Source organism: Apaloderma vittatum, unplaced genomic scaffold, assembly GCF_000703405.1.
Source record: "Apaloderma vittatum isolate BGI_N311 unplaced genomic scaffold, ASM70340v1 scaffold24358, whole genome shotgun sequence".
In the NCBI taxonomy this organism is placed as follows: Eukaryota; Metazoa; Chordata; class Aves; order Trogoniformes; family Trogonidae; genus Apaloderma; species Apaloderma vittatum.
This window is the reverse complement of record NW_009731583.1, coordinates 1-12,599: the sequence shown is the minus strand read 5'-3', so window position 1 is coordinate 12,599 and position 12,599 is coordinate 1. Positions and strand designations below refer to the sequence as shown.

The following is a 12,599-nucleotide window of genomic DNA, read 5'->3' as shown; positions in this document are numbered from 1 at the left end:
CACGGGCTCCAGGCTGGGTCATGGTCCTGCGGTGCCGGACACCAGTGGGATCCTCCCCGATGCTCAGCCTCCCCGTTTCGTTTCCTCCTCTCGTTTTTGCTCCCCGCCTCCCCAGGGAACCCCACCCTCGCTTTCTCCATCCATCCTCCGAGCAGGAGCTCCGTCCGAGAGCCTCTGGCCAGGCACTCAGGCCACGGGTATGGCCCGAGAGCAGCTCTGGGGGTCACCAACGAGACAGAGGTGGTGGCAGAGGAGCTCCTGAGGCAACTTCTTTGAGCCTGGGCTAAAGGAGCTTGTGGCACGAGCGCTCAAGGGGCAAAGGACACGAACGAGAGGTTATACCGACACCAAACTACTGAATAAGATGGGAAAAAATAACATTTCTTCCCTTAAACAGGTGGCAACATCTGCTCTGAGGTCAACCAGAAATAAAAAGAACACAAGCAGTACACACAGCATAGCAGAAACTTCGTTTTCTAGAACATGGTGGCAGAAGCATTTTTAGGTACTGTTCCCATTTTGCCTCTCCCAAGGGGCAGCTTCCAATCCGCTGGATTTATTTTTAAGGGCAGGTGGAATGGAAGAACCAGCACGTTCTTGTTCACGTAACGCCGGAGAAAAAGCACGTGCAGGAGGTGTCGTCTTCCTGCAGTCCCTTCTATTACTGGGTCAAGCTTTGTTTTTCCACGCCACCTCCCCTCTTTTCACTCACACAGGGCAGGTTTAGCCGGAATTATTCCTCTGGAACATCCAAAGGTGTCCGATTTCCAGCCTAAAGTGTATTCACGACGTGATCACGTTCTCCTGTTCTCGTGCCAACAGGTCAAAATAAAGTTCAGAAACTTCCGTGGCAACAAAACCCCTCCGCAATGTTTGTATTTCCAAGCCCAAAGTCACCGACCCCTTTCACTCCCTCCAGGCTGCTCTTTCATACAGGGAAACAACCCCGCAAACCTTTCTGTAGGATGGTGAGGGCCGGGAGCGAAACATTTTGTTTAAATAAAAATAAAAATTAAACCAGCTGCTCGGAACCCCAGCCACAAAAATCACAGCGCGCAGCCAAAAATCCAACCATCGAAATCAGAGATTGCCGAAACGTGAGGAACGGCAGCAAGGGATCAAAGGGAAAAAATAAATAAAATGAAGAGCTGGAGCTATTTGCTTTGTAAAACCCACCCTCTCTGACTGTTTTTTTCTTTGAAGAGAAGCGGCAAGGCTACCTCCAACCTCCCCTGGCTTCCCGACAGGAACAACCGTCCGTCCAGCTCCATTCTCTTCTAGAAACACGGTGTTCCCGATGCGTGAGCCGAGCGGGTTCGGACAGAGTGAAAAATGAGGGTGTTAAGAAACAAACAACACCTGCTACAGGGCTAAAACCGTTCAAAATAACTTTATAAATTCTGTCACATTTCTGCTTTGTACATCGGTTCAACCTCACCCCTCCGGCCTGCTGCTGAGAGGTCAAGACGCTCGCTTTTTTGTTTCGTTTTGTTTTCCCCCCTCCTGAAAGGCAGACACAAAACCAGCCATCAGTGCATTATTTACAGAAGTGCAACACAGTCTCCCCGCCCCGAAACGAAACTTTTTCACTAACAAAGAGACTTCCAACAGAACGTAAGTGACCGCCGCGTCCCGAGCGGCATTTCTGATGGCGGTTTAGAAAGGTCGGGTCGTTTCCGCAATCCCCAAATGATCGAGCGTCGCTCGCCCTCGAACAGGCTCCAAAAGACAATGTTTCAAGTATTAAATCAGAAGTTTCTAAAGACAATCCGTATCCCGATAAATAAACACGAAAGGAAACCGTAACACAGCTCTCAAACGGACTGCGTGTGGAAAACTGGGGTCCAGTTTCAAACTTGGGGAGGCACAGCCCAAAAATGTGACCAAAGTAACCCTGAAAACAGTGGCAATCCGGGAGGAGTCCCAAACTTCAATCTCTCCCGTCACCCCTCGAATTACTCTGCTGGTTTGAGGCGTTTGATTGTTATTTAGTTCTACGTCTGTAGGTAAATCAAACAAAAGAACAAACGAAGAGAACGAACCAAAAAAAAAAAAGAAACAAACCCCCAAACAACCCCAAACCCAAGCTTATTCCCATATGGAAACGAAAGAAGGTTCTGCGGGTCAAGCCCTACTATAAATCTTATTTTCAACGAGATGCAACGGCAGCTCTGTTATTCCCTCCAGCAACATGCTCGCGGCCAAAATAAGTTCAGTCCGAGCCGCGGCCCGTTCTCAGTTCTCTTCTTCGCGCGCGTCTTCGCCGTCGGATTTCTTGTGTTTCCTCATGTGTTTGTATTTCTCCACGTAGGCCTTCACCAGGTTGGCCACCTTCATCGGGTTGATCTCTCCGCTTTTGCTGTGGCAGATCTACAAGGGATTAATTAGAAAAGGGGATTTGGTCAATTAACAGCGTTACGGCGGCTCAAGCTGGTGACAAGACAAATGAGCCTGAAACTTTGCAGGGGACGGGAGCGTCGCCCCTCGCAGGGGGACGCGTAAAACAGAAAAGGCCAACGAGGAGAAGAGTCGTGTTTTCTTTCAAGCATTCCAGAAACCAGCCCGGGGTTTACCTACCCAGCACCAGCCGAATGCAGAAGTGTCCCTGAAAGCAGAATTACTCGTTTCGACGAGTTTTTTTCCAGCCAGCCCATTTTCCACAAACCCAAAGTTTTCATTTCTCGGCCGGCTAGCGATTTTGAGGAAGCGAGGCTCAGATTTTACGAGCCTCGTTTCCAGGGCCTGTTTAGAGACACGGGAGGAAGAGAACGGCCCCCACAAAGAATTCTATCAGTGGCCAGAGCTGGCATCGCCTTCAGCAGGTGTCGCTTGGCTCTTACAAACCACACTCGAGGTTCATATGGGTCATGTAGAAAATGTTAAACTGCAGCCGTTATCTCAGGAATTTTGATTTACGACAGAATTTCTCGGGGACAGCAAGAACGCAGAGCAGGGAGAGAAAATACAATCGTCCGGGCTATCGCTTAACTGCCTCGCATTGCTTGCTCTCACGAGACGCCGCCGACCTGCTGAGCGGGGCTTTTTCAGCCGCAATCTGGTCGGCGCTAAGATTTGAGTCAAAAGTCAACACCGGCCAAATCGCCAAGGCCCTCTTCTAAAGTTCAGGGACATCTCGAACGCTCAAGGAATTAGCCACAAAAAGTTATTTTCTCACTTTATCAGAAAACGCCTCGACGATTCCGGCCAAAGTTCTTACGGAGAGCAGTTTGCCCGTTCTCACCCGCGCTTCAGCTCAGGAGGCTTAAGCTCCGGAGCACCGAAAACGTGATCTTTGAGAGCTCGCCTCAGTCTCGCCTAAAGCAGCTCTTGCTTCATCGCGAGTCCGAGGCAGAGTCCAAAGATCTGCTCCTCGGTTCCAGCACGGAGCTGCCCAAGGTGGCGATGCCCAAGTCCCGCCGCGTTCTTTGCCGCCTCCTCACCTTCTGCACGGCTTTGCGCAGGATGTTCTTGTACTCCTCCTTCGTGATCTCCCTCTTCTGGTAAAAAGGTTTAATGGCAAGTTTCGCTTCTTCCACGGCCCTCTCCTGCATGTGAAGCTTCTTCATGTACTGCGTGGCAAAGAGAAGTTTGTTACCTTGTGCTCAGGAATGGTTTCTGAGCCGATTTTTTTTGGTGTGTGTGTCCTTCTTAGGAACACGCTACGAAAATTCTCATTTCACAATTCCAACGAGTCGAGTAAGAGCGAGCCTCAAAGCAATTTCCTTTGCCCTTAAGTCAGGAAACAAACCCCGGTTCGCGCTACGGGCAACCCTTGTTTTACAAAACATTTATCCTAGGTGTGTTTTAAGCGAGTGACTACGACGGCCACTTCTTAATTTTGGTCTCCTCCTTCCCTTCCATCAGCTCTGAAGCAAATATTCACCCATCCAAAGGCACCGGTTTCTAAAAGTCGCACGTATAAAGCTTCAGCTAAAGGTATTCCGAAAATGGCAGAGCTGCCTATAAATTAAGGGCTATGGATGATCCAATTCTACTAAAAGAAGCTCCTAAAAACTTCTGCTCGTGAATGGAGGCTGGGTCGGGAAAGTAGTTTCGTTTGTGGTCAAAAGTCAAAGAATTGGCCGAGAGCTTTTGGTTCTTGTGTTAACGTCCGCTGCGCTTAGAGCGGAGCAACCCCAAAACTCAGTGGCACTGCAAAACCTCCAGGAGATTTTACTATCTCTGCTTTTTCAGCGCCGACGAGCACCAAGCTGCAGTCCTGCCTCTCTAATGGGCTGCTCTGAGAATTGACATTAAATTTCAAAGCTGGAGGGGAAAGGAGAAAACAGGGTCTTTAAGAAATTTGGACATTCTGGCTTCTAGAGAGTCCCTCCTGAACACTCACATGAGAAAGTTTCACAACTTTAAGAACGCGCTTTTGACGCTTTAATCCCTCTCTGCCTTCCTGCAATGAGGCAGCAGGAAGTGGAACCATCAAAAGCAGAAAATCCCAGAACTCAGAGAAAGGATTGCCTGCTCCCGAATTCGTGGTCGATCACCAAAACCAACAGGCACCAAGAGGCTGGGAAAGCTAAAAACCCCCCCAAACTTCCCAAATTTGAATGAACAGCTCAATATTACGCATTTCCTACTCCACAGCAATCGCTCACCTCCTCGTTTTTCATTTTATCCATCGGGGGTTTGGGCGCTTTGTTCTTTTCTTCCCCGCTTCCCACGGAGGCGGCTTGGATCCCCGGTTCCGAGGCGGTGGCCAGGCTGCCGGGCTCCGGCGTGAGGCTCTGTCCCGTGGCGCAGCCGAGCGCTGGAAGACTCCCCTGCATGATGAACTGAACCGTGGGCTGGCTGACGGGCGCGTAGGGCGGCAGGCTCGAGGGCAGAGGCGGCGTCAGAGGGATAGGTTGACAGTACACCTGCGAAACGCAAAGAATTTTCGTAAAAAAGAGAAGCCTGTATTGGGAATGAGATGATCTGCTGTGTGTGTAGAGCAGGAATTATGCAAAGAGAATTTAAAAAAAGTGCTTCTTCGACCGTAAGAGTCGAAAACGTAGGTTCAGGAATCACAGAATTGCCTGGAGGAGTGGCTCATTGAACTGCACCTGATTTAATGTTTGGTTCAAGTCCTCCGCCTTCCAGGCGCCTTCTTTCGCTCGCTGAAGTTTGTAGAACGGCAGCCCTGGGTTCGCCGAGAGAAGGAGAAGAAAACACTGAGAGAAACTAAACGGGTTGAAGGTTCAAAGCCAATTATACTTTTAAATAAATGAAAACGAGAAGAAAGTAACAGCAAAGCTTTTGTTTAGCAGGCGTTAACATTTTAAAGCAGATAACAGAGGACTTACCACCCTCCGCTTTCTGAAAGAGAGACTTACGTGGAGCTTTATCCACAGCCAACGCGTCGTCGCTTGCCTCCTCCTGAAGATTCCAGGTGACTCTCTTCACCGGCGTGTTTGATTTCAACGTTGGCCCTTGAGGTACCACCTCCAGTTCGGGCGTACCAAACTGCCCGGTTCTCTGCCCCCACGACACGAGGCGCTCTTCTCGAACCTCCTGCGCGCCATCGGCTCCCTGGCTTTTTGACGAGCCCTGAACCGAGGTCGCCTCGGTCGGAGCGCGCACGGTAACTTCCATCTTCGGGGCGGGTTCTGTCAGCGACGGACTCAAGGCGGTGTTTTCGATTTTCACCTTGATCTCGAGGTTTGTGTTGCCGCAGCTCCCGAGCGCCGCCGGCTCGCTGCCGCTCAGGAATCCCAGCTCGGCAAAAGGATCCGTGTCGCCCATCGGAACGCGAAGGCCAGCGATCTCTGGCACGGGGAAAGCGGTTTCGCTGCCGGGTTCCTCCCAGGCAGGCTCTACTTTTATCAGAGTTTCTTGGGCCTCTCTCGGTTGAAGCGGGGGCTCAGTCTGTGTTTCCGCAAGTCTGACATTCGGTTGGATGGTTATGGAAAACTCTTCCAGTGCCAGCTCATCCTTCGGCTCTTGTTTGATGGGATGGGGTTGCTCCACACACCAGGACACGTTTTCAACAGGAGGCTTTGGCTCCTTTTCTGGTGGGGGAGAAAGCGAGGGCTCTTTTGATCTGCGCTTTCTCTCTTTGGAACGTGATCTCGAGCGAGGCTTTTTCTCCTTCGATTTGCTGCTTTTGTGCTCCCGAGATCGAGACGCGGACCGAGACCGAGACCTCCACTTTCTCCTCTCCCGAGACCTGGATCTCGACCTCTTTCTGTCCCTTGACCTCAAGCTACCGTCTTTTTCATATCTCTCATAGCTTTTGTCTCTCCTGTGCTTCCGCCTTTTAGTCCTCTCCGTGCTATTTGACCGGGAGCGTTCCCTCCGTCTTGATCTCGACCAAGACCGTCTTTTCTTTTTCCTGTTTTCATAAAACTCGGAAGGGCTTCCAGGACTACCCGAACGGGACCTAGATTTCCTTTTCTCCCTAGAGCAAGAAGTTTTCGCCTTTTTATCCTTGGTTTTGTCCTTCGCTTTCTTTTTTTTAGATCGCTCACAACTGCTGGAACGGTCAGTAGAAGATCTCCTCCTCTTGGGTTTCGACGTGTGGGTTTTGCTGTGCTCTTCGCCACCTGACCAAGAGGTAGATCTGGAGCTTCGGTCCCTCGAGGGCGCTCTATCCCTAGACCCCGAGCGGGATCTCTTACGCTTTTTGACGAGAACCTTTTTCCTTTTCGCCGCCTTCTTGCTTTGGGAGCTGGAGTTTGAACGGGATCTGGAACGCGACCACCTCTCCGTTTGTTCTACCTTTGGGACTTTCTGCTGCCCGTCATCCTTACTATCTGGTTCTAGCCTCACGTTAATATTGGGTCTAACCAGCTCTTGGGCACTGAAGAACACGTTGGGGCCCTCTCTGCTCTCCTCCTTCAAACCCTCCGCGTTAGAAATCCGCTTCACAGCAGATGAAGTGCAAGGACCGCTCAGGAAGTCGTCCTCATCCACATCGCCTCGTTCCTCCGTATCGGAGATCTGCTCCACGATCCTGCTTCCCACCGACCCGTCCTCGTGCGACTTCTCGTTAACAGACGGTACGTCCGAGTCAGTCCCGGAGTCAAATATATTTTCGAGCGTGTAAGGGGTGAAACGACGGACGGTTTGAAACGTCTGAACTCTGGGATTTTCAATGGAAATAGTCCTGGTGATATTAGTCAGCGGGATCCCTGAGCCCAGCCTTTCTGGACTGCTGCTTGCTGAACTCGAGTCCGATCCCGTTGGCTCGAAGGGATCATAGATTTCGCTTTTGACCTGCTTTTTCTTCACCGAGAAAAGAGGCGAAGGACTCTCTTTCTGTTTGTCATCCACGGGGCGGAAGGTGTTACAAAACCCCGGGTTAGACAGTCTGCCGGGGTGCCCCGTGTTTCCAGGGATATTGATTTTAAAACTCTCAAAAGGGCCCGGCCCTTTGCTCCTCGAAGTGCCCAGGAGCGAGGAACTGCCATAGACACCCGTGTTGGCAGGAAAAGACCCCCCGCTCGTACGCGCCTGCTGCTGAGGCTCCTTGGCATTGGATTTTTGACTTTCCACCTTGCCACCCCTCGTTGGCTGCTGGGTGCTCTCTTTGCCGGTCAGCTGGGTTACACAGGAGCTGGGGATGTCACAGCTTTGGCTTCCTGTGGGTGCCGGCTCCGTCTGCTTGCCATCGGTTTCTTTTTTAATCTTTGGTATCCTGGGAAGCTCGAAGATGTCGATTCTCTTGGGAGGCGGTTTTAACGGCTGCCTCACAGTTAGAGATTTTGAGCCAGAAGTCGAGTTAGGGCTCAGAGACTTCGAAAAGGAGGCAAGGGGTGCAAAGTTTTTTGAGTTGCCGTTAAATCTGGGCATTTCGTCTGGCTTGGAGCCATGCCTGCTCAGAGCAGCTATATTCTGAGCCTGAACAGACCTGGGTGTCATTGAATATTCCGATTTTACAGCCGCCCTTTCCAACGTTGCCTGCGCGGGGCTTGCTGCTGGCTCCATCCCGCTCGGTGAGGGCGAAGGCGACGAAAAAAAGCTGGCGAAGGAGGGGAAGGAGAAGGAGGAGGAGGAGGATGAGGAGGAGGAGGAGGGTCTGGTGGGAGTGCTCAGCCCCGGGGAAAATGAAGGTCCAGAAATGGAGCTGCTTGCCGAGGTCCCTGAGTGCACCGTGCTCAGCTGGGAGTCGTGTCCTGAACCATCATCCACTCTCGAGTCGTTCGCTAGTTTTCTGTGAAGTGGAGCTATAGCACACAAGCAAACAATTCAGCTTTTCTGAGAGTACCCAGACGTTTGCCCCGCTCCCCGCAACGTTAAAAACACGCAGCTAATTGTTTCAAGTTCCACTTGGATCTGCAGACATAACCACACGCCAATAAGGCAGCCCTACAACGACTACAACAGAGATGCCACGGGTACTTATTTTAAGAATGAAGCTAAGCTTCAACTTGAAGAGTTTCCTCCCAAATAATGCCGCGCCAAGGGAAAGGCACAGCTGCCGGCTCCGCTTTGGCACAAAAACCTCTCACCAAGGCCCTCGGTGCTGCTCTTTGAACCCAAGTACAGCTCACGGGCACGGCAGCAACACACAACAAGTGCCCGAAGAACCAGCACCGAGATCTCTCTGCTCTATTGTTTTTCAGAAAAGAGCAGGAAATGAGAGCCTAGTCCTTTTGAAAGGGGAAAAGTCCCTATTTAGACTCAAAACTCTAACACCTCAGCTCTGCCATTTAAACTATTCCAGATTACGCAGAATAATCTATCTGGATGGATCGCTGCTGGCAAGTCCTGAATTAAAAATTTAAAAATTGGAAGCCACGCAGCCTGCAGGATCAGGGCAGCCACGGACAAAGGCAGGAGGTGAATTGCGCTTGGAAGCGCCAAACCCTCACCTGTCTTCTTCGCCGTCAGCGAACCGTCTCTGTTGATGACCACGTCCGAACTGCTCATCATGAGCAAGCTCTGTCCCGACAGGATACTCCCCAACACATCGGGCACGGGGGCTGCTTCTGCTTCTTGATCAGGACTCAAGGCAGGGACGCTGCTTCTGCGCGTTACATTAGAAAGAAATCAAAACCGAGGGCATGAACAGAGGTCAGCCAGGCAAGTTCACTCAGTTTGGTCCCCACCTCTCTCTGACAAGCAGGAGGTGAAGCTTTCAGTGCCTTCCCAGCGGAACACCGCAGGCTAGGAAAGCACGGAACCGTACCAGAGACCTTTGGGAAGCCAAAGCTTTCAACTTTATTTAAGGCTGGGGGTCAAAATTAACTTCCTGGCGCATTTTAAGACGTGTTTTGGAAGTGCAAACTGCAGCTCAATGCTTCGCAGACATTTCCATCCCAGCTGGCTCTCCTTCCCCCCCACTAACTCATGGTCACAGGTGTATTCCTCAGGCCTGCATCGCTTTTTAAAAATATCGGTGCAGTCTGCAGCAGTGTTTAGCACCTGTCAGGTGTAATTCAGGAGGAATTACGCTGAAAACCAGCAGCAACACTCCTGCACACAGGACAACACAAACACTTAACGCGTGACTCCGCCTTATGAAAACGGTTCTTGAAATACTGACTGAGTGGTTGGAGCGGTTTTGGTGTGGTTTTCTCTTCTGGGATTTAAAAATGTATTAGTGGGGCTACGAAACAACCCCAAAGCAAAAAGCAACAGCAGCCAGATTGGGGTGGAAATAGCAACGTGGAATTTCAATGCAATGGTCAGAGCTGGGGTTATTTATCTACACACAGGGCACAGGGACACAGTGCTTCAAAATACTCGGGGTAAGAAAGGACTTAAACCAGGGTAATCACCCAGTTTCCTCTTTTGTTAGAGCCAGTAAACAATTAAGAGAAATGAAAAACAAGGAACTTGATGGATTTTTACCTGGGAAGTCCCACAGAAATAGGTCTTGCTACAGGACAGTGAGACCTCAGTGCTGACTGGGAGAGAATTCTCCTTTTGGCACTGATCGGTGAATCCGGATTTGCTGGAACCTCTTCGGTACTGTGAGTAAAACACACAAACACAAGAACCCTGAACCGGACTGAGTATTTTCATGTCAAATAAAGGAAGTAGATAACACTACTGGGATAGATATGATCAGAGAGCACTACTTGGTTCATTATGATACGTTAAAAAATAAATCATGCAACATATTTATTTTCATAAATAGAACAGCGTAAACTCAGCCAGCAGAGATTCGAATGCTGATTTTCATTTTTAAAATAGTAAATGGGTAATTTCCTTTTAGGAAAGGATCGAAAAGACTTATTTGGTAAGAAAAAGAAGTTTCACCAACTACAATTCCTGAAATCCAAAGCTTAAGAGTGACACAAACCATAGCACAGGGAGATTTCTCCTGAATTTCAAGTGTCTGTAAAAGTTTAGATGAGAAAGGGAGAAATGTAGAAGACTCCACAGATCCACTAAATTATAAATGAAGTCACTCTATAGGATACCAAATATGTTAACAACTGAAGAGCTATTCAGTTAAAATAAAAAGAAATAACAATAGGCTAGAATCTGAAGGAGCAATATCTTCGAATAACCCCACAGATCTTACTAAAGGTTTTCACGAGGCTCATTATTTCAGCAAACCTCTTTGGAGAAGGCTGATTCTTGAAGAGCTTGGCACCTCGGCCACCAAGAGAAGAAAGAACCGGCCGACGCGTTGGTACGAGCCTCCGGCACGAGATCTGTGCTCTGCAAAAAGGCACGTGTACGAACGGCCCCGATATTTGTGAAATTCAGAGAATCCTAGAACGTCTGGGGTTGGAAGGGACCTTGGTGATCATCTAACCCAACCCCCTGCCATGGGCAGGGACGCCTCTCAACCAGCCCAGGTTGCTCAAGGCTTCATCCAACCTGCCTTGAACATCTCCAGGGAGGGGGCAGCCATGAGCCCCTCCGGGGAGGGGCCAGCCACAGCTTCTCTGGGCAATCTAGTCCAGAGTCTGGCCACCCTCGGACTGAAGAATTTTTTCCTGAGATCCAATCTAAATACTCATTCTCTTTCAATTTAAACCCATTTCCCATTGTCCTGTCGCTGCACACTCTTGCACAAAGTCCCTCCCCAGCCTCCCTGTAAGTTCCCTTCAGGCATTGGAAGGGAAAGTCCCGGCTGTTTGGAGACCACTCACCTTTCAAATGGATCCAACTCATACGGGTCTCCGAACACGGAGAGAGAGGCGGCGCCGACGTCTGCTCTCATCATCCCCAGCGAGGGCTCCGTTGGTTTGTACATGGAGGGGAGCGAGCCCCCACGCACGGGTTTGCTGAGGCCGAGAGTTCTCGCAATACGCGAGCGAGCAGTAACCTCGTTTTTCACCTGCACGGAGGAAGGGGCTGGGTTATTTGTACGTTAGGGCAGGCAAGGACCCTAAGTTTAAAGGCCTGAGCTCTTTGCTTAGGCTGAGTACAATCATCAGGTGACTACACTCAGCAGGTCACTACCGTCAGTAGCAGAAGTGCTGTGCACTTACTGTCTCTATTTGTGTTTTTTTTTAAAAGAAGTTATCTGCTATCCTTAAGAAACAGGGGTTTTTCCATCAAATCTCCTCTCAGAATGCTTTTATGGATGGTTGAAAAGCGGCTGATGCTGGCAGGAACTCACATGGGATCTTACTCTCAGCTTTTTCCCCCTTCTCTTCTTTATCAGACGCTTGCGCCTCTTCAGCGGTCCTGAGCTCTTTTTCCCAGCAGAAGATTTTTTCTGAGTTCTTTTTTTGCCTCCTACTTTCTTCCTCCTACCTGAAGGGACAAGACAACCGAGCAGTCGGCTAAGTGCTGACGCCGCTCTCTACCCCCTGCTCCCCTTCTCATCCCCCTCCCGCCGCACGAAGCGGCTCAAAGAGACGCACAGCCTGCTGCAACGGTACAAAACAGCAGAGCAGAAAAAGGGAAAACCGTTGGGATTTATTCAAGAGCGACCTCTGAGACATTTGCGGGCAGAGGCAGTGCGGGGAAAGAAGAAAACGCACGGGGTACGCTCATGAAGCCATATCAATGTGGGAGCATAAAGCGGACCAAAAGTATTCGGTGCCATCCAGGCTTATCTTCCCAAAGCTTTTACTCTTGGGGAAAGCGTCCGACGCCCTTACCTGTTTTTCTTTTCTGCCTAGCGGGAGCCCGCGGTGTCAGAGGACGCTGGTAGGTGGCTGTGTTTAGGCCCGCGACGACCGCCTCGATGGTTTCATCCACAAGAGACAACATGAGGTACCCTGGCACGTGCTGCGGGGAGGGGGGATTAGAAGTTATGGGGGAACGGGTATCTAAAGGGCTGCAACAAGTTAGGTGTAAGAGCATTTGGTGAAAAATGGATTTGAGATTCGCATGAGAAGTGCTTGTGCCACCAAGCTGCAGTCAAGCAGTTTTAATCTCAAGCTGCCAGTCAAGCAGTTTTAATCCCCGCTCCCTCCTGCCTGTCATCTGAAGGAGAACATGACCCTGCTCTTGAGCATCCCTAAGGATTACAAGTCACAGCCAGACGAACTCTGATTCCTTCAATGACACCAACACCTGAGATCGCCACCTTCTCGAGGGAAAAAGCTCACTTCAGAACTTTCACACATGCACGTGACTGACCTCCGGTTCATCCCACAGCAAAGCGCCGTGAGTGACAACCGAAAAGCCGGCACGGCACACATCCCCTGCCTTCAACAGATTATTCACCCTGCTTACAGAACCACAGAATC

At 50.3% G+C, this 12,599-nt stretch overlaps 1 protein-coding gene across 1 annotated transcript; it reads right to left on the bottom strand.

The window, feature by feature from the left end:
• Positions 1–2,235: 2,235 nt before the first annotated feature.
• On the bottom strand, positions 2,236–12,135 carry PHRF1 (PHD and ring finger domains 1; the record flags this gene model as incomplete). Its single annotated transcript, XM_009875250.1, is given in 11 exon segments — positions 2,236–2,370; positions 3,441–3,569; positions 4,611–4,871; positions 4,981–5,037; positions 5,040–5,134; positions 5,328–8,159; positions 8,808–8,962; positions 9,790–9,909; positions 11,046–11,233; positions 11,519–11,655; positions 12,006–12,135. Coding segments are annotated over 11 exon segments (4,239 nt in total), but the record flags the coding sequence as incomplete, so codon positions are not given.
• Positions 12,136–12,599: the final 464 nt, after the last annotated feature.